Source organism: Podarcis muralis, chromosome 5, assembly GCF_964188315.1.
Source record: "Podarcis muralis chromosome 5, rPodMur119.hap1.1, whole genome shotgun sequence".
NCBI classification, from domain to species: Eukaryota; Metazoa; Chordata; class Lepidosauria; order Squamata; family Lacertidae; genus Podarcis; species Podarcis muralis.
This window is the reverse complement of record NC_135659.1, coordinates 71439586-71462084: the sequence shown is the minus strand read 5'-3', so window position 1 is coordinate 71462084 and position 22499 is coordinate 71439586. Positions and strand designations below refer to the sequence as shown.

The 22499-nt window shown below is 41.6% G+C and overlaps 1 protein-coding gene across 1 annotated transcript in view; it reads right to left on the bottom strand.

The window, feature by feature from the left end:
- Window positions 1-329: 329 nt before the first annotated feature.
- The window catches only part of SAMHD1 (SAM and HD domain containing deoxynucleoside triphosphate triphosphohydrolase 1), a 35018-nt gene continuing 12848 nt past the window's right edge, over window positions 330-22499 (bottom strand). Inside the window, exons 7-16 of the mRNA XM_077929191.1 lie at window positions 19325-19480; window positions 17883-17983; window positions 16122-16230; window positions 13857-13948; window positions 13201-13316; window positions 6404-6543; window positions 4644-4739; window positions 4432-4536; window positions 3006-3143; window positions 330-2334 (exon numbers count right to left, since the gene is read on the bottom strand). Coding sequence (XP_077785317.1) covers window positions 2203-2334; window positions 3006-3143; window positions 4432-4536; window positions 4644-4739; window positions 6404-6543; window positions 13201-13316; window positions 13857-13948; window positions 16122-16230; window positions 17883-17983; window positions 19325-19480 — 1185 coding nt within the window. The 3' untranslated portion in view covers window positions 330-2202. The remainder of the gene's footprint in view (window positions 2335-3005; window positions 3144-4431; window positions 4537-4643; window positions 4740-6403; window positions 6544-13200; window positions 13317-13856; window positions 13949-16121; window positions 16231-17882; window positions 17984-19324; window positions 19481-22499) is intronic.

Here is a 22499-nt window from a genome sequence, read left to right as displayed (position 1 = left end):
GCTCACTCCCCTCTCCTAACATCAAAAGTCACAACCCTTCCAAGTGCATTATTTGGCAGAACAAAATTCAAAATAAAGCACAAAATCTGAAATACAGGAAGCAGGGCTGTAAGGGGCAGATTCCGAAGACATCACTGTGGCAAGCAAAGGAAACCAACTGTGCCTACTGCCGGTCCCAATAAATGAACTGGGATAAATTGCCCATTGGTATTGTAACTACAGAGTTCCAGATTTGCTCAAGTTTGAATTTTACTTTACTGAAATTGGCTCTTTGTAACACACTGAAAAGTCCAGTCAAGTTCTGAACATATTAGGTATAGACCATTAGGGGTTTTTAAAGGGGTTTTATTACTCAGTTGATATGCACAGGAAAAAAGATTAATATACAGGCACACAAAATATATAATTATAATTCTAACCAGTCTGACAATTGAATATAGCTTTGGAGAAAATAGCTCTATGTATGTTACCTTAACCTGTTTTTATGAAGCAATTTAATGTCAAAACGAAGGCTCAGGATGCAAGCAGCTCCCTTTTAATCCAATCTTACGGAGCTCAAACAATTGAGCCACTGAGTTTGAGGTCTCTTCTTGCATAGTCTAGTCTAGATGTTTTTGGGACTCCCAATTCACATCAGCACCAGACATGGCAAACAATCAGGGATTATAGCAGCTGCAGTTCACTGATATCTGGAAGGTCACAGGTTAGCTACCCGTACTCTGACTGCAGCACTAGAAATGTTGGATATTTCTGAACAGCGCTCTCCTCGTGTGAAAGCGTGTTGGGTGAAAGTGTGTTCTGGTGAAATAATTCTAGATTCAGGTGCTGTGTGCTGGCAGTAAATTCAACAGAGCACCTGATAATGCCCTAAACGTTTAATTTTTCAGCCCTAAGTTTTAAGAGAACCCCACAATGCAACTTCATTTTAAATACTGGCATGGATCTAACATTCCTTTGAACTATCCCGCTGGTGAAGGGAGTGGGATTCAACTCCCAAATGCAATGGCCCTGTAAATCTGCTCAGTACAGAAAGAGACACGGGGGCGGGGGGGTTGATGGTGTAAGTGGCTTCCCAGCTTCCTACAGTAGGTACCTTTGCTGTAGTCCCTTCTGTGATGAGGAGCCATTCTGTTTGCAGAAGGACATCTCTCTATCCCAATCCATAGTTCTTAAATGGTGTATACATTTCTTCTGAGCCTTAGGTTCGTTAAGTGAAGTTTCAGAAACTCTGTTCTCACATTTAACAGCACACTTCTCTCACACAAACCCATTTTCTGTCAGCATAAAGTGCCACATCATAAAACTGTGTTTCTCCCCCAAAAAATTTTTAAGGAACAATATATACTATTCCATACAAAGACAACAAATCTTTGAAAATATGAGAGATTAAAAATACATTCAAGTCGGTTTGAAACATAACAGGCAAAACTCCCTGGTCTGAAATTTGCTTCAGATTCATTTCCTCTCTACCTAGTGCTTAATGGCTAAGATACATTCAATAATTGGTTGTTTTGGTACTGCAAGTATTTTGTTGGGTTATATAAAAGGTAAGCATTGAAGTTAAAAAGGTAACTTTATAAAATAGTATATCCTTGATTGTGCCAAGGCATGTTTAGCTCTAAATGAACATATACTGACTATCATGATTTGAGGGAATGGCAGCTAAAAAGAACAGTAGGATAAGCACTTTTATCATAAACAGAAGATAGGCAAATGGCATAGGCTTGTCCCCTTTCCCCACAATAGGTTTCATATATAACATTTATCATAGTGGAGAAATTATACTATTGTGCTGATCTTAAGAAAATGAAAGAAGTTTTGAAATAGAATGGCGGTTTTTGTGGTTTTTCCCAAAAACTTTTGAGCTTTATCCAACTAAGTTGTACTCAGAGCAAACACACTGAAATTAATGGAGCTATATTAGCCATGTCCATTAATTTCAGCAGTTCTGTTCTGAGTAGGACTAACATTGGATACAACCTGTTTTTGAAAGTAGACCTTTCTTCACCGGCACACATTTGAATTAACAAAATAAGAACATTGCCAGTCATCAAATGTCCATGTGAAATCTACAACAAATGGAATTTTAACTCGTCTGAGCTAAGACTGACATTTTCCACTAATGCTTTTCTTTCCATGTTTCCATGTTTTTATAACACAACCTTGTTGTACAAACCGGAATCATTCAACAGAAAAGTTTTTCTAGTCTTTAAAAAGTGACTTTCTGGGCTTTGGAGTAGAACTGTTTTTCTTTGAATCATGCTTTTCGTCATCTTTGACTACATTCCAGTCTGCTTTCATTGGTGTAAGTTCAGGGGCAACAATATCACCATCCTATCAAAGCATCAAAATGAAGAAAAGAAGTTCAGTTGTGCACTGGAAATTAACAGTCAATACATTCTGTCATCTTCTTGGCAAGTGGAGCATGACACTCATTGGAGCCTTTTTACACATCATTTTACAAGAAAAACATTCTTGCACTGCCCTTTCAAACTGTCAGGAAAGGGTAATGGGTGACTCATGCTGTACCCCATTTATTTGTGGTAGTCCCCTCTCAACAAATTTTATGTATTCATCATTTCCAAGGAAATTAATAAACATAACAGATACAAAACTTCTAGTTAGTGGTAGTATTACAGTTGTTTTAGAATGTAAACATAAAGGCTAGATTGTCCTCCAACGAGATTTCTGAGATTTTTAGAATTCTCAAGTCCCTTGTGTTCATAATGTGCAGAAGTAATAATGGGTTGGTGATAGAGGAGACTATGGAAGAATGAGCAGGTGATGAACAAAAGGAATACAGAGAATGAGGTAGATCTGACTCTCATAGCTCAGTTGGTTAGAGTGTGCTGCTGAGAACGCCAAAGTTGCAGGTTCAATCCCCGTATGGAATAGCTGCATATTACTGCATTGGACTAACTAGATGATACTCAGGGTCCCTTACAACTCTACAATTCTATGATTCTACATTGAGATGCACCTGCTCAATGTTAAACCTTTCTTACCTGTGGTTTAGTGAAATTGTTGTCTATACACCACTGAACGAAATATTTTCTAGCATCACAGATAGTCTCTTCATCTGCTGTCTTACAATAAACCCTGATTTGCTGCTCTTCAAATTTTTCTGGTAAGAGCTTTGAAACCTTAAGACAGAAGGAAAAAGAAGTCACATACAGTGGTACCCCGCAAGACGAACGCCTCGCAAGACGGAAAACCCGCTAGACGAAAGGGTTTTCCGTTTTGGAGGCGCTTCGCAAGACGAAGTTCCCTATGGGCTTCCTTCGCAAGACGAAAGCCCATAGGGAAATCTCCGGGACAGCGGGGAAGCGCCTCCGCTGTCGCCCGCCAGCATTTTAAAAAGCCCCGGGACAGCGGGGAACTTCTCCGCTGTCGGGGCGATCTTAAAATGCTGGCGGGGCGGGAGCGAAGCCTCCGCTATCGCCCGCCAGCATTTTAAAAAGCCCCGGGACAGCGGGGGACTTCTCCACTGTTCCGGGGCAATTTAAAAGCCCCGGACCATGCCCCGATGCCGGGCGGCGGACGGGAACGCCTCCCCCCACTGCCCGCCATCGGGACCATGCCCTGATGCCGGTGGACGGGCGGGAACGCCTCCCCCCGCCGCCCGCCATCGGGACCATGCCCCGATGCCGGGGGCGGGGCCGCGAAGCCTGGGCGCGCTGATCTCAGCGCGCCCAGGCTTCGGCATGCCGGCAACTCTCCGCAAGCTGCGGCAGCGCTGCCACTGCTTGCGGAGAGGTCCGCGAACCCTGGGCGGACATCTTTTGAAGGCAGGGGGGGAGCAAAGACTTTTGCCCCCCGCCAGCCTTCAGAAGAGGTCCTGGACCTCTTCTGAAGGCCAGCGGGGGGCAAAAGTCTTTGCTCCCCCCTGCCTGCCTTCCCGGGAGAGCGGAGAAACGCAGCACGTTTCTCCGCTGTCCCGGAGGGCTTTTGAATGCAGGCGGGGGGAGCAAAGACTTTCGCCCCCCCCCAGCCTTCAGAAGAGGTCAGGGGACAGACTGTCCCCGGACCTGGTCTGAAGGCGGTTTCCCTAGGAACGCATTAATTGATTTTCAATGCATTCCTATGGGAAACCCTGCATCGCAAGACTAAAAACTCGCAAGACGAAGAGACTTGCGGAACGAATTAATTTCGTCTTGCGAGGCACCACTGTACACTTAATTTTATCACCTTGTCAGAAAAAGCTTCAGCAAATTTCTCAGCAGCACCATTCAGTTACAGGAATGTTTGCACAGGGGAATTCTACCTTAAAATCACTTGCATTCAGTGGGCACTTACATAACAGGTGATATTAGAACTCGGTTGCTACTATTGCCATGCAATTTTGTAGTCATTTTCACATGTATTCAGATACTCTTTAAAATGCTATCGTAATAAAACAGGCAGAAACACACACACCCGAACCTTACTTACTTGTTCTTTAGAAATTCTGAATGCCTTATTGAGGTCAGACTTGCAGTAGAAACGCACATTATTGACAGGGTTCTTCTTTTTCATTCCATAATCCATGTTGATAACCTTCACAGAGGCAAGTCAAAAATAAAAATGTACTAAAGTGCATTGTAGGCACATATGTTAAGAAATCAAAATCATTTAAAATGAGCATTTAAAGAGATTATTCTTACATCAACAATAAAGTCTTCAGGCTTTAATCCAGGCTTGTGAGATAATGTACTGGGCTGGGACTTGGCAATTTCTTCAGCCATCTTACTACATCGTTCCTGCAGGGTATAAAACCTTTTACTTTTTTGTGTATTTGAATCATACTCTCAGAAACTAATGAACCAGACCCATGATTAATTTTCAAAATAATTTTCTCTCTCACGCACTGTACAATGTGACAAATAAGGTATTTGATATCACCATACCATGACCATCAGTAGTCATGACTTTTAATGCTGTCACAGCTTCTCTTCAGGCAGACTAAGGCAAAATTAGTTATCCATTAGAGAAAAAGGAAAGAAGGTTGCAACATTTTATTATTGTTGAGAAATGTTCAATGTTTTACCATGCTTTTATGATGTTGAAAGCCAAACTAGCTGGGGCAACCCAGTCAGATGACCGGGGTACAGGTAAGAATTTATTATTACTATTGTTGTTGTTATCCAACAAGTTGATGCAAACTATTGTAAAACCTAGTAACTCTATTGAAGCTCTTGTACTTAATGCTTAATCCAGGGGTTACCAACCTAGTACCCATGAAAACCACTTATGGCACCCCAACACACCTATGAGCTTTACTGAAGAAGGGGCCTGTTTGTGGCCTTTATAGTGATTGCTCTGTTGTGCAGTGCTGCTTCTGAAGTTAAAAGAGCATGCCTGTTTCCACTCTGCAAATACAATCCTACGTCTACTCTTTGGAGGGAATGTTGAGGATATATGGAGGAAGATAAAAAGTTGCTAGCCTGTGCATTTTGAGACAAAGGTGGCCTAGAGAGGAGAGGAAGAGTGGTAGCTACCACTCCCTTTATTGCTCAGAAAGGCAATTTGTTTCAGGATTCAGGGGAGGGGAAGGAACAATGGGGATGCCTTCCTCACTCATTTCATGCAGGATGCCCATGTGATAGGGAAGGGCAGGCAAGAACAGCCTTTGCCCAACATCCAGTGGACTTTTTCAGCAGCTTGGACGTGGGAGCAGGAGAGAAATGCAACAAAGATGTTGCCCTCAGTTGCATCATGACTAGTCAGCTTGTGCTGGCAAAGAAGGTGTGGGCTTTTCCAAAGGTTCTTTTCAGTCTAGAAAGTGGTAGTTGTTGTTTCTGCATTGTGGCGTGGCTGGAGAGAGAAGTGACAGAGATGGCCTCCCCAGGCACTTCATGGACCATTCACCTGCTCAGGCAGGCTTTTGCAAGGCATTTGCGGCAAGATAGGGGAGCAGGGGAGAGATTAGTGATCTGTGAGGGATACTGAGATAGAGAGTATGTAAAGAGACACTATGGAGAGACCTGGTCTGAATAGAGATATTGGATTCTTGTCTCATTACATATGCTAAATCGATTTTTGGTCATCTCCATACTATCCCTTGCTTTTTCCTGTAGGACTAATTGCAGTCGTTTACCATACCCATTGAGTCAATCACCCATCTCTTACTACCCTTCTGAGAAAAACCCCACCCCACCCTCCCACTATATATAAGGGTCTGGTGACTTCTGTTTCAGTGTATCTGAAGAAGTGTGCATGCACACAAGAGTTTATACCCAGAACAAGCTTAGTTGGTCTCTAAGGTGCTACTGGACATTTTTTTAAATGTTTTAATGTAAAGAGAGATAGAAGCCAGAGGTAAGCAAATTGGTACTGAAAAAACCAACCAGTACGTTACTCTATGATCACACTTAACAAGTTGGCAGAGTGAACAAACCAATGTAACTTGAGAAACTGTGCCCACCTTCGTAATTTCCATGCCCTCTGGGGGCTGAGTCTGTCCCAGGTACTTATACAGGTCACGCCGCTCTATTTTACATAAAATTTCCCGTGCTTCTTCAAGCTCTTTCTCATCAGAATGAAGAATCCTTAAGAAGATTTCATCTGCCAGTATTAAACAAATCAAGTCATTAAAGCCAGCTTTTCTTTTGCATAATTGAAACATGTATTCTCTGTCAGAATTTAAGAAATATTTTTTATGCTATTATAATCGTAGTCACCTGGAAATGATCTTTTACATATCTGCAAAACGAAACTCACAAGACCATATTCATTTTTTTTTTATTAGAAAAAAGTTACACATTACACATCATATATCAGATACATATGTACACACAATTAAAAAGGTAAAAGAGACAAAAAAAAGAAAGAAAGAAGAAGAAAACAGATTACAGAAATTCCTATTTTATTCCAAATTGGAATAAAAAAGAAGGGAAAAAAAAAGAAAGAAGAAAGAAAAAGAATAAAAAAGAAAGAAAAAACGATAAAAAGCAGACTTCCATTCAACATTGGTATGGAATTACATAACCATCATATAATCTTTGCAGTAGAGCTTACATTCGTATTATACATCGAGGGTGTTAACTATCTTCTGCTGTTGTGTTACTAATGCCAATATTGTTCTTAACATAAATTAAAAAATTCTTCCATTCAACTTTATGTTTCATGGTGTTATTTTGCCTTATTTTCTGTGTTAATCTCGCTAGTTCTATATATTGATATAGTTTCACTTGCCACTCTCCAATCGTGGGTATATCAGGGGATTTCCATTTTTGTGCAATTAAGATCCTGGCTGCAACTGACGCATATTGGAAGAAGGTTTGATCTGGTTTTTTTATTTCCTCATCAATCATACCCAGGAGAAACAGTTCAGGTTTTTTGGGGAAGTTATATTTTAAAAAATTTTTCAGTTCATCATAAATCTTTCCCCAGAATTCCTTTACAGCCTCACAAGTCCACCAAATGTGGAAAAAAGTCCCGATCTTATCTTTACATCTCCAGCAGCGATTATCGACAGTCTTATACATCTTTCCTAACTTTGCTGGAGTCAAGTACCAACGGTACACCATCTTCTCTAAGTTTTCTCTGAGGGTTGCACACGCTGTGAATTTCATACCCTTCCTCCAGAGTGTTCGCCATTTACTGTAATCAATATTATATCCTAGGTCTCTATCCCACTTTACCATCACGCCCTTCACCAAGTCCTCTCTTGTATCCCATTCCAATTATTGTTTATATAGTTTGGAGAGGTGTTTATCATTACTCTCTAGAATTTCCACCTGATATCTTGATTTTTTATCCCTCACCCCCTGTTTCTTGTGCTCACCCCACAGTGCATTAATCTGGTGAAAGAGTAGCCATTCTTTTATCTTATCTTTCAACTCATCATAAGGTTTCATCTTCCAACCTTCTTCTGTCTTTATCAGAAGATCCTCATAGGTCCATCTTTCATCCGTCATGTTTGGTTTTTTTAATCTAATGATATCCACTGGGGAGAGCCACCAGGGGGTCCCTTTTTCAATCATTTTTTTATATCTATTCCACACCGCCAGTAGTGAACCTCTAATTATATGACTTGAAAACCCTCTGTGCACCTCACCTTTCTCCTGCCACAGGTAAGCGTGCCACCCGAACCTAATGTCAAAACCCTCCAGATCCAATAAATCAGTATTCCTAAGGGTGGCCCACTCCTTTAACCAGCTTAAACAGGCTGCCTCGTGATATAGCCTTAAATTCGGTACCGCAAACCCCCCTCTCTCTCTTGCATCTGTCAGGTATTTAAACTTTATCCTGGCTCTCTTCCCCTGCCAGATAAACTTAGTCAACGTTTTTTGCCAGTTACTAAAACGGGTGATGCCCTTAATTATCGGGATATTTTGAAACAGAAACAGTAACCTTGGAAGGATACACATTTTAATCGCCGCCATCCTCCCCGTCCATGAGAGCTTCAGCCTCTGCCAGGTATCCAGATCCTTTTTAATTTCTTGCCAAATCTTGTCATAATTATCTTCAACCAAATTTATATTTTTTGGAGATAGCCAAATTCCCAAGTATTTTACCTTATTCACAATTTTAATACCTGTCCTTTGTTCCAATTGGGATTTATCTTCATTGGCCAAATTCTTTGTTAAGATTTTTGTTTTCTTCCTATTTAATCTAAATCCTGACAGTCTGCCGAATTCCTCTAACAATTCTATCAACTTGCAAACGCTGTCCAATGGTTCTTCCAGGGATAGGACTAGGTCATCTGCATATGCCTTTAGCTTGAATTCTTTCCTTCCAATTCTAATCCCCTTCACGTTCACTGCATCTCTTATTCTGTTTGCGATAACTTCCAAGACCATTATAAATAACAAGGGGGACAAAGGGCAACCCTGTCTTGTACCTTTTTCGATCTTAAATGATTTGGTCAGGTTGTTATTTATGATCAGCATGGCCTGTTGTTCCGAGTATATTGCTTTAATGCCTTTCAAATAGGGGCCCTCGATACCTGCCTTTTCCAAGCATAATGATAGGAATTCCCAGGAAACGTTATCAAACGCCTTTTCGGCATCTATAAAGATTAGGGCGGCTGGAACATCTATCCTTGTATCTAAATATTCGATAATATTTAATATATGACGAACGTTGTCTTTCTGATAACGATTAGGAAGGAATCCCGCTTGGTCTTTATGTATATGTTTCATTAATAGCTTCTTCAGTCTACTAGCCATTATATCGGCAAAGATCTTATAATCATTATTAAGCAGAGAGATTGGCCTAAAATTTTTTATATCTGTTTTCTCAGTTTCTGATTTTGGAACCAGAGTTATATATGCCTCCTTCCAGGAGCCAGGAATTTTCCCTCCCTGGAGGATATTATTAATAACATCTCTAAGCACCGGAGCGAGGAGTTCTCCTAGTATTTTATAATATTTTGAGGGCAGACCATCCGGCCCAGGGGCCTTACCATTTTTCATCCTATTAATGGCCTCGATAACTTCGTTTACAGTAACTTCCCTGTTTAACCGCGTTCTGTCCTCTTCTGAGATATATTTTCCTCTATCCTGCTCCAAGTATCTTTCAATTTCTAATCTATCTTCTGTCCCTCTCTCATATAAATTTCCAAAAAACTGAACAAACCCTTTTTCTATTTCCTCTGGATCTTCAATAATATTATCTTCCATTATTATTTTACTTATCACATTTTGCTTTTTCCTCTTTCTCAGCTGCCACGCAAGTAACTTTCCCATTTTATTTGCCGATTCAAAATACCTCTGCCTCATATATTTGATTCTCCAGTCCGATTCTTGGTTTAATATAGCTGAGTACTGGGCCTGCAGCACCTTTATAGCACGAATGGCCTCCTCATCTGCTGGGTTTATGGTCAGTTTCCTCTCAAAGTTTCTCAGTTCTGTAAGAATTTCTACTTTCTTTTGTTCTCGCATTTTCCTCCTGTAATTATTTTGTTGAATTAAGATACCCCTCATGACCGACTTACTGGCATCCCATACCGTATCTATGGTGGGTTCCCCCTTCAGATTCCAATCAAAATACTCCTTCAGGGCGCCTTTGACCTTTTCTTTCACATCATCAATATCCAGTAGATTTTCATCCAACCTCCATCTAAATTGTCCCTTAAATCCCCCTTTAATTTCCATAACCAGTGCACAGTGATCAGAAAGCGTCCTGGGTAGGATTTCACATCTTTTTACCCTTAAAATAAGATTTCTTGTCACCCAAATTTGGTCTATTCTTCCCCAGCTTTGATGAGGTTCTGAATAGTGAGTGAATTGCTTGGAGGTAGGATTTTTATACCTCCACACATCGATTAAATCCAGATTCTCCTCCAGGTCTTTAAAAGATTTCAGCAGCTTTCCCCTATCTAACTTCCCTCTCTTTTCGCTCCTATCCAACTCCGGCACTGGGACCCCGTTAAGGTCCCCAAGCAGGATTAGTTTATGCGTTTCTAGATCTAGTAAGATTCTTTCGAGTTTCTCAAAAAACTCTGCTTTGTTTTTATTCGGGGCGTATACCGTCACAACATTGATTTTTTCCCCCTGGAAATTTAACTGTACCCCTAAAATTCTTCCTTCTTCATCTTTACAAATTTGTATGGGATCCCACTTCTTTTTTACATATATCACAACACCTTTCTTTTTATTTATCTCCGAATTTATAAACTCTACTCCTAATTTTTTGTTCTTCAAGATATGTTTATGTTTTTTCGCGATATGCGTTTCCTGGAAGCAGATTACATCATAATTTTTGTTTTTCAATACTCTCTCGATTTTATTCCTTTTAACTTTCTCACAAGACCATATTCAATTCAACAGTCAGATGGAAAAAACCAAGATTCTGCTGTGTCTCAACAGCGTTAAGATATAGTTCTGTGGGTCTCTTCTCTAACTGCTTTGGCAGTAAACGAAAGGCACCAGAAGGTAACATTTTTGAAAAATTATATCCTCAAACAAATCAAAGCCCAACAACCTCAAAGTAGTTTATGGTAAAATGTGCATAAAACGAAACCAAATCAGGAAATAACGTTAAAAAACACACCAAAAATATCCACTCATAAACCAAAAGAGCACAACGGAAAGCAGCCCTAACAAAGTCATAACAAGAAGAGTCTGTTTTTTGAGCTAAAGACCTTCCTAAACAACTAGGTTTTGTGCAATGTCTATAAAGGTAAAGGTAAAGGTACCCCTGCCCGTACGGGCCAGTCGTGTCCGACTCTAGGGTTATGCGCTCAGCTCGTTTAAGAGGCCGGGAGCCAGCGCTGTCCGAAGACACTTCCGGGTCACATAGCCAGCGTGACGAAGCTGCTCTGGCGAGCCAGCACCAGCGCAGTGCACGGAAATGCCGTTTACCTTCCCGCTATAAAGCGGTACCTATTTATCTACTTGTACTAAGGGGTGCTTTCGAACTGCTAGGTGGGCAGGAGCTGGGACCGAACGACGGGAGCTCACCCCGCCGCGGGGATTTGAACCGCCGACCATACGTTCGGCAAGTCCTAGGCACTGAGGTTTTACCCATAGCGCCACCCGCGTCCTATACACAGCTGTAAAGAAGAGCACAACTAGAAGCATCTGACTCCACTAGTAAATAAAACTTCAATTACCACACAACTGGGATTAGGATGGTGAGAAGGAGTCAACGGCAAAAGGCTTGACTTTCAAACAAGCATTTCCCAAGGCTCTGTGAAAACTGGCAGGTCCAGTGTAAGGGTTGGCAAGATTGGGCACCTCTCAAGGACACCCCCACCCCACTAACAACAACCTCCTGCTTGTTCATCAGCCTCTTGCTTCAACATGGAGGAGATGAGCAAGGAGCGTCTCCACCCCCACCGTTCAGTCCAGACAGCTAGCAATGATGAGGCAGAGGAGCAGCTGCCATCATTGGAGTGAAGGGACATACTTACTGAGGTAGAGGGGTACATTGAGGGCATCTTGTCCAAGATGGGCTCAGCACTACTAACCAGAACCTGGGCTCAGCACTAGTAACCAGAAATCTATACATCCCTCATAGCTTCCTTTCCGTTCCTCCATTGCTTTCCGTTTTGTCCTGCCTTCTTCCTCCGCCACCAATTTGTGCAACAAATCTTTCACTTCTACACAGTCACATTGGCTCCAAGATTCTCACTGCTCCTGGCTAAGCCCTGGACTCTCTAGCCCAGGGGTCAGCAAACTTTTTTCACAGGAGTCCTGTCCACTGTCCCTCAGACCTTGTGGAGGGCAGGACTACATTTAAAATAATAAAAAAAAAGGATTCCTATGCACACTGCGAGGGGGGTAAGTAGTCCTCCTCCCCACCCCACAGCCACCTTCTCGGTTTGCCACCTGCCTCATTCACCAAAAGGCTGGCGGAAGTGGCGCAAAACGGGCTTCCTCCCCGCCTAGAGAAAGAAGGCGCTGCGCTTACCTTCCCAGGGGCTGCCACCACCACTGCCGCTGCTTCTTCTCATGAAGCGGGTAGGCAGAGCAAGCTTGTCTGCTCCGCTCTCTGGTCCACAGGAGCACCAGGGCGGCAGCGGCAGCAGCGAGAGGAAGAGGCCGAGCAGCGGCAGCTCTGCCAATCAAACGCCGCACCTGGTTTACCTCAGCGCAGTACAGGGACGTCTCTGCCAATCAGAGCCACCGCCGCTCGGCCTCTTCCTCCCGTCACCATCGCCAGGAGTCTCAGTTTCGCAGCGGGTTCCGGCTTCACGGCGCAGGCCGGATTTAGGACGCAGGTGGGCCTGATCCGGCCCGGGGACCTTAGTTTGCCAATCCCTGCTCTAGCCCGAGTCAACCGCCATTTTGGTTTCAGTTTTGAGTCAACACTATCTAATACATACTCATCCTACCAAGATTTTTACAGGGGCAATAGATCAAAAAAAGAATTTGCCTAAGCAGTTATATATCAACCTATTCAAATTAAACGAAGCTAATAAGCTCCTTAATGGCTTACAGAGGGGTAAAAAGAGAGACAGGGAAAAGGAGGAAATTTTTATTTTTCTCTTTCACGAACCACCCCTTAAATAATTTTAAAACTGGGAGAGGGGGAAGTTTGGCCATAGGGGAACAAATCCGTTTCTTATACTATAAATAAATAATTACTTCTTCAGACCTAGTGATACAAACACTTCACTTCCTTCATATGCACACAGCAGAATATATAATTCATTTACATAAAGCAATGTACTATGCTTCATTTAAGTGCCATAACAAAATGGTACCCTGAGAGAAATACTTCCTAAATTGGTGCAATTAAAATTTAGGTGTCAGTCCAATAAGCCCATACCTGTTAGCTTAGTGTAGGCTTCCATGTCTTCTCGTGCTGTAGCGATATTGTACTCTTCCCCTCCAGATCCCTTTATGATGATATGTGGGTTAGCTTTCAAAAGGGCATCTGTAATCCTGATATGAAACATGCAACACAAATGAGGAAGAATCCATAATTTCAATATTAACTCCAGATCAAAGATTTCACAATGGCTTTGGAAATTTATTTCTATGGCTAAAAAAGAGTAATACAAAAACACCAAAGTTGATAAAAAAATTAAACCATATAACTTTTTCTAGTCATCAAAATCCACTTTGAAAAACGATTAAGGAGAAGGACAGGGACATTCAACAGAGTTTCTCAATGAGACACTCCAGAACTAGGGCTACAACCTTTAATTGATCAATTGGTTAATATTAATTAATTTTTTTAAATTAATTAAATTCAAATTGGTTGAATTAAAACACATCCCTAAATAAATCAGGCAACACTTCTTTAAAAAATATTTGTAGCTGGCAAGCACCATTGTAGAAGCATTCCTCCTTCAGTCATACATTATTAAAATGAATTAATATGCAAGCTCATACAAATGTAATTAATCTGCTAACGTAAGAATGGCTAGCATTTATTTGGTTACTGCCCTGTCTAGGGCATATCAACATGCACTTACTTACATAGTTTCAATGATGTTGCTAATTTTATGTTGGTAGGCTCTGCGGTGCAGGCAATTCCGTGTGTGGAACATGTCATACAAATTTCCAACCTCCTAAAGTCCAAGATAAAAACAGTATTTTATTCATCTTTTATATTAAAACCACAGTTCCAAGACTTATGAAACATTCAGGGCAGGTACTTCACAAAATGTTTGTTTTTGTTTTATGTACGACTGTTGTAAACCACTGTGATATTCTTTATGAATAGTGGTATATGTTGTTATAAATAAATAAAACTTGCTGGCAGCAAACTTTTGCTCCTTTCACTTAATGGTCAGGAATACATGAAACAGTCTCTCCCATAAATGCTCATAATAATGCCCTAGAGTGGGTAGCAGGGATTCAAGGGCAATTTTACAGAAATAGAAGATAGCCTAAAATATTTTTATTTTTTTTAGAAAAAGCATTTACTATCTGGTATCAAGAGCCTTCCCAAGTGCAACCCTATGTGGATAACCTTAGAAGTAAATTGCACCAAATTTAATGAGCCCGGTAGCCAGGTGAGAGTGTATACGACTGCAGCTTTAATCTGCCAATTCTACTTTAATTCATCAAATTGGATGTTTGTTGCTGAACAACTAGGGATAAAATAAAAAAAGGTTCCAGGACATAGAAATAATTAGACCCTTCTAAATAATCCATGCACAAGAAATATAAAAACGTATTCCAGAACACTAGAGTAGTCATTTTTGCAATTTCTGCTTATGTGGAGTTGCCTCATGGGGCTCCTTGAAAGTGGAGCAGTGCATGAAACACAGGATCCTTAAGATAAGATGATTCCTTGCATTCATGAGAGCAGAATGCTCATAAGTTGGTGGATACTTTCCTTGCTTCTGTACTGAGCTTTGCCTTCTACAACCTTGTAACTGAAACAATTTTGTGTGGTTACATTTCCTTTTTGTTCTGTTTAATGAAAATACAGTAATCCCTTATCTTACGCACACATATAGCCAGCCAACCCTTGGAGCTGCCTTGCAGCAAGCGGGTGAGAGACAGCATCCCCAGGATTCAGAGAGCCAGTGTGTTGAACAGACCTTGCCCAGCAACCAAGGCAAAGACCTTAAAAGCTCATTTTGTGCTGGGCCGTTTGGGTTACCAGGTTTGAAAAGAGCTCTTAAGCTCTCTGTCTAACTTGCTGGGCAAGGCCCGTTCGACATGCCAGCTCTGGAAGATTATGCATGCTCATCTGAGATCTCGCAGGAAGACAGATTATCTCGTGAGAGCGCCCCAGAACCTTCCACAGCCTGTGTGCTGAGTGGGCCTTGCCCAGCAAACAAAACATATCTTAAAAGCTCATTTTGCGATGGGCAACGCTAAGCAGACCCGGAGTGAAGAGAGCTTTTAAGCACTCTGCCTTGCTTGTGACTTGACTTGCACAGACCAGGGAGCACAGTGGAAGAGCAACCAAATGCATGAGGATTAATGCTGGAACTAGAGAGAATAGACTGCGACGATTTGTACCTGCCTTCCATGATAACCTAACCCAAACCTTCCCTACCCACTTTCTCTAAACTGATAGTCATGATGGCTATATTAACTCTATTATCAGAAGCAGTATGCCTCTAAAAACCAGTCTCTGCATATGACAAGCAGGGGAATGTTGTACTGCTCATGTTCTCTTTGTGGGCTTCCCACAGGCATCTGGCTGGCTATGGCAAGAACGTAAGGTTGAATTCAACATACTTTTAGTCTGATCCAGCAGGGTTCTTTTTATGTTCTAATTTATGGCCCTTAAACACCAACTCCAACCCATCACCACATGGTCAACCATATGCTATAGTAAGCCTATATATTCCCTACATGTAGTGAGGCTGGTTGAGATGAAAGGTAATGGCTTGGCCAATACCTCGTGCTCCCAAAATCATTTCTTTTCTCAAACTTTCTGTTCTCAAACAACAGAGAAAACATATATTGCACTGTCTCCTATTCACTTGGAAATGCACTTCTCAATTTATGCAGCACTAGCAGACTGCAAGTTTATCTCCATCTGGACTCATTATACCCACAGTCATAAAGCTCACTGGGTGGCTTTGTGTAAACATTAGCTTTCAGGTTAATTTGCCTCTCAACACTGAGTGACAGCAAAATGAGACGGTGTTTCCCTGAGCTCCCTGAAAAGGGGGGGGTGGGATAGAAGAACGAAAAAGACAAAAAATTAACGGCGAGTTTTTCAAGCTGCCAACACTATTTTACTTGGCATTCTCTACTTTCCTCAAGAAAGCTTACCTTGTCACGGGTACAAATATGCTTCTTTCCCTCAAATTCACAGACACGAGCAAATTTAATGAAGCGTACATAATCAAAGTTGTTCTGGATTCCAAGATGGTGACAATCCCTAAATATATTCCAGAAACAGGCAGGAGGTAAGGTCATTCAATTACAAATTGAGGAGTTGCATGGACCAAGGAAGGGGGGGGACATTTTAAAATTAGGGGGAGGGATCAGGAAGATGGCTTCACTGGGGACCTCATCTTTAAATAATGTAAAAGGACTCTCAGGGGATTCTTTGAGACTATATTTTTCATATTCCCAAAATATAGATATATAATCTCCAAACACACTTCCATAATAGCAACTGCAATTATCTTCAGACGAATTGTGGTTTAGCATGAACCTGCGGCTGCTTTGCTCCTCCCAGGCTGTTCTGCTGCACTAAGCCATAGTTTGGCTCAGAATTCTCCTGGAAAAACCAAGGGTTTTAAACGAAGTGACAGCTCACTGGAAAGAGTTAAAACACACGCCTGCATGACACACTAAGCCAAGCCATGGCTTAGCTCAGCACAGCAGCAGAACTAGAGAAGAGCGAAGTAGCTGCCATCTCCTCCCTCAGAACCCCAACACTCAGCCATGGTTTGGTTTAAAGTGATGTATGAAATGGGACACTGTTTAGTTTGAAAAATATTGCTAAATGTTATTTAAACTGCTTAAGATAGTGAAAATCTCCAAGTGGTTTCCATAAAAACAACAAAAATACAAACATGTGATAAAAACAGAACACAGCTGTATTTCACAAATAAAACTGAGCAAGTCTGCAAAACAAAAAAATTAAACACTAAGAGTCAGACACAGTCCAGAAAACATAGGCAATATATTCTGAAAAGTTGTTCAAGGGCCATTATGATCTCTACCTCATGAATTGCCCAAAGCAGAGTATTCCAGAGAGTGGTTGCTATCTCCAACAAGGATTGCTTCCTCTCCTCAACCAGAAACAGTTGTAGTTTGTAAACCTACCGAAGTTGGTAGTGGGCACCATGAGCTACTGAGGTCACTTGAGTCTCTAGTGACAGCAATGGATCTAGGAGCACACCCAGACTACAACCCTCAGAGGGAATGCAAACCCATCAGAACTGCTGAACTGCCCATCCATAGGGTTTCCATCCAGCCCTCATCTAGCCCAGGCACTGGTTTAAAATATGCATGACTTCTCTTGGTTCATATGTTACAGAGAAACAGCTGGGTATCATCAGCATATGGTGCTACCTTGCCCCAAATCTTGTAGAGGTCACCCCCAGCAGCTGCATATAGATACTGAATTTATTTATAAAAATATTCATATGCCCTGCATCATAAAAATATATCACAGCGGCTTACAACAACACAAGACCATAGAATAAAATCATAGAAAGTACATGGATTACATGTACACAGAGAAATACCTGGGCTAGGTATCTCTCTATATGAGAGGTGGGGGACCTGGGCCCTCCAGATGTTGCTGAACCATCCCCAACCATTGCCCATCCTGGCTGAGGTTGATGGGAGCTGGAGTGCAACATCTGGAATGCCACAGGTTCCTCATTCATAGTCTATATACTGCTCATACTGTATACATGACTCTCTCACTTAGATATTTTTTTAAGATAGATATCCCATTTAACTTGGACCAATAGGATATTCCATTAATTGGTTTGTCTATAGGTAAAATATTCCCAGTATTGTTTATCGATAAAATAAATCTTCCAAATGCTTTAGAATGAGCAAAGTCCATACCTGGCAAAGTAATCCCATTTATCAACATCGATGCCACTTGTTTTGTTGGCCACTATCTCATAAAGAAAACCTTTTTCTTCAGGTCGCCCACGGTAAGGCCACTGGAGAAAGGGGTGGAAATATTATTATTATTTAATGCTGTATTATTTTTAACACTTGATTGGAAGCCACCCAGAGTGGCTGGGGAAACTCAGCCAGATGGGCGGGGTATAAATAATAAATTATTATTATTATTATTATTATTATTATACCCAAAAGCAAATAATACATTACAATAAAGCAATCTACTCTGAGCACCAAACTGGCAAGGAAGCAGGGTTCTAAGAACTCTTTGCACATGCTGGAACAGATTAATTGATACCTGCCAATACTTTACTAATAAGAGATAAAAATTGGTGGAGCTAATAATCACAGCCTAGTTTTGTGATGGAAACAACCTTGGCTAGCCAGGTAATTAACTTACACTGGAATATGAATGCAAGGAGCACAGCCCTATTGGTTCTCCTGAACTGTTGACCATGGTATTCTTATCGGTCAATTGTCTGGTTTGGGTCTAAGTAGTACTACTCCTTCCTGGACAACTGGTTTCAATCAGATTGGCAAGCACACGGAACAGGACATTGTTGGCCACAGCAGCACATTTAGGAAATTCAATTCCCTGTGATATTAGGCAAACTCCAGCTTTATATTTTGAATCCGACCCTGGAAACCCATTTTTCCCTCAGTCACTTTTAACAGTTAATTTGAACTGGGCTGCAAAAACAGTATTACTATTTGATTTATAGTGTGCTTGCTTTTGTGGTGGCTTTTAAAGATGATGAAAAAGTCTGGCTGTTTTTAACATATTTTGCATTGTTTTGGTGGCTGCAATTTTTATACTTGTACATCACTCTTTAAAAGATGTCCACAGAAAAATATTTATTGAATAAAGATTCACTTTCATCCAAATATCAGGATAAGCAAATGAAGTGCCTGCAGGGTGACCTATTATTGTGTCACTTGCAAATATTCCCTTCATCCAAAAGGAAGGGAACCATTAGATGCACCTCTGTCTTTTGCAAGCTTACTCAGCAATACTTGTATCTGCATAGACATGCACAGAATTGCATGAAGTATGAAGCAGCTCAGATTATTCTTTGATCTACCCTAACGCATAACGATTCTCCAAAGCCTCATGCAGAAGCATTAACCGGCTCTGCTGCCGTGCATTTTTTAACTGGAAATGGTAGAACAGAGTGGAACATTCTGAACACAAAGCATATGCTTTGCTGTTGAACTATGGCCCCTCTTCCAAGATCTATAAAAAGCTCAACAACCAATGGTTCACAAAAAATAATGAATCTCCCACATGCAACACCTGCCAATTTTCCTTCAAAAAAGATAATGCTATTAAGCATTATATTCCATTAAATTGCACAGTATTTACAAAGCAGAAGACTTACTGAACTACTGCTTTTTTCAGTCTTAATGGGTCCTGCTATCTGCTCTTTGATAAAGTCTATATCTTCATCCGGCTTGAGACCATAATACTTCAAGACTGGTCTTAGATCATTGGAATCAATCAAGTGTTCAAACATCTTAACAGAAGCATCTTCATGCTACAAAAAAGGAAGTTTTAATTATTATTAATCAAAGCATATGCTGTCAAAACAAGCCATCATAACTGAATACAAAAACATTAAGACAACATTACGCCATGGTTTAATGTCAGGTGGATGAGCCTGAAGCAAAGCATTGTGTGTGTGCGCGCTCCTGCTCCCCTCACAGGAGCTTGAACAGAGTTCATTTTCACTTCTGCAAAATCCCAGCTTAATGTCAGATTTTATCCAGGTATTCTGGTTTAAAACAAAATATTTAAAGTGCCATAAAAAGCAAATTTAACTAGCTTGTTAAACAAGCCAGAGTTTCTTTAAATCAGGTTCCCTCATTCAAGCATAATGCTGGATCTCCCACTGCTGCAATAGCAAACAAATACCAGCAGGGGGGAGAAGAGTTGTTTCCTAGTTTCACATTCTTGCTGCAGCTCAGCTGCTAAATCACTAATTCCTGATAAGCAATGGAATGTTCAATAACCTGAGATGGCTGAAAAATAGAAAGTACTTAGAACAGCAAATGAAGCAGAGAAGCCACTGAAAGAAGACCCTAGAAAGGTTAATGGAACATAATCTCTGTGAGAAGAAAGGACTGAGAAAATTCATAGAATTGTGGGGTTGAAGGAACCCCAAGGGCCATCTAGTCCAACTTCTTGCAAAGCAGGTAAACAATCCCCAACAGATGGTCATCCTGTTGGTTTCTGCTTTCCTTCACTGTGCAGCGAAAGGGCTTGTCACGAGACAGGTGTTTACATTCCACAGTCTGTACTGTTGGAGTTTCTCACGGGAAAGGGAGACTGGATGTGACGTACACTGGTTTCCTGTTTTTCACTGTGTGATTCTCTCCAAGCTGTCGAGGAGAGAGGATGCAGAGGCAAGATGTCTTTCTGTAATATATCTGCTTTGAACTGTAAATAAAGCAATACTGAGTATGTAGTACGTACTCCTCATCCTTCCGCTGGGCACGGAACTCTGCTTTACACCAACACGTGGTTATGGGCTCCAGAAGTCGAATCGGAGTGCCGGCAAAGGATCGGAATGCAGAGGGACGGATCGGATCGGAATCTGCTCTGCGCGTAAAAGTGATTGATGAGGTATGTACTACTGCTCCGGGCAGCCTGCCAGCTTCTAGTTAATGGCTTTATGGCTGGACTTTGAACTTTTAAAGCCGTTTTGCCGGGAATACGCAAAAGGCTCCCAGGCACAAGTTACTATGCTGGGGAAATCGAAAGTAACTTTTAAAAGCGCTTTTGGAATGAAGCAGCTGCAGCAGTGACGCAGCAAGATTTAAAGCAGCATATATGACGCTGAAGGCTAATGCCAGAGTCATGATGGCCCTTCAGGATGCTTGTGGGATTCCTAAGCTCAACAAGAAAAATTATGCGGACTGGGTTTTGTATGCAGAGGCAGTTCTGCGGAAAGAGGGTTTGTTTGAGGTGATTACAGAAACCCCCCCAGCTCCAGTTACAGATGCATGGAAAGCTAAGGATTCCAAAGCACGGGGAACACTTACATTGATAGTATCCCCAGAAGAGCTCTGTCTATTGCGTGATAAGACCTCAGCCAGAGAAATTTGGGAATCTTTGAGGGAGGCTCACTTAAGGACAGAAGCTGGATCTACTATGTTTTACTTTAACAAGCTGCATAATATGGCTCTTGCTGAAGGTGGAGATGTGCGTTTACATCTGATGGAGATGCAAAATCTGAGACATGAGCTGCAACAGAGAGGACTCAACTTTCCAGAGGCTGTGTATTCTTTCATGATACTACAATCTTTGGGTTCAGGTTGGGAGTCTGTTGCAACCCAGATTGCTGTGCAGCCAACAGCTCAGCTGACAGTGGACTTTGTTACTGCCGTGATTCAGAATGAAGCAGATCGCCGGGGTGCTAGCTGCATGGGCAAGGGGGAGTCTTCACAGACGTCATCCCATAGTGCAGTGGAACCACCAGATGGCGCCAAAGCTTTGAAGGCAGTGAAATGCTACTCTTGTGGACGTCTAGGCCATATGAAGAGGGAATGCAGATATCCCAAGGCCAAGACAGAGCAGCGCAGCGAAAGCTCATCGCGTGGAAAAGGCCGAGGCAAAGGCAAAGGTCCGGTGTCTAGGACAACGCAGCACAAGGCTATGGTTTCACGCTTCACTCCAAAGGTTGCAGAGGTCCAGAAGACGTCTAGATCTTTCTTCGTTGTTGATTCGGCGGCGACCCACCACATGTGCAATGATAAAAGACTGTTTGTGTCTTTTACGCCGCAGGAAGGTGCGATTCACCAGGCGGATGACCACACTATTCCCAGTAAAGGCTACGGAACTGTTGTTCTTCAGAGTTTGGACTTATCGATACAGAATGTCCTTTACGTGCCAGATTCCAAACATAACTTGCTCAGCGTAGGACAGCTAATTGAGCGGAACATTGACGTGTCCTTCAAGAACAAGAAGTGCATCATCACAAAGAAAAATGACTATGAATTGCATGCTGAATATGTTGATCGTTTGTTTGTTTTGTATTATGATGATGTTGTGCAGGATGACACTTGTTGCATTGCAGGTTCTAACAAAAGTTTGCATGCAGAATGTATTCATGATTTTCATCGAAAATTTGGTCATTTGCATTTTGAGGCAGTATCTAAAATGCCTGCCTTGGTTGAAGGTATGACTATTAAACCCTGCAGGTACCACATGAAGTGCAAAGCATGCGCAGCAAACAAGGTGAAAATGGCTGCGAAAGGTAAGGTGTCTAGTAGGCAAGCTACGGAACCATACCAAATTGTTCATGCTGATTTGGTTGGACCACTAGCGCCCTCTTTGGGAAGAAATAGGTACTTCATGGTTCTCATTGACGCATTTTCGAGGTATATTTTTGTGTACAATCTCAAGCAGAAATCAGAGGCTTTTCCTAGGTTCAAGGAATTCTGTGCTTGGTTGGAAAATGTGCATGGTAAGAAGATAAAGACTCTTTTCAGTGATCGCGGGGGAGAATTCACTTCTCAGCAGTTTGAAGCTTTTCTGACTGAGAAAGGAATTCA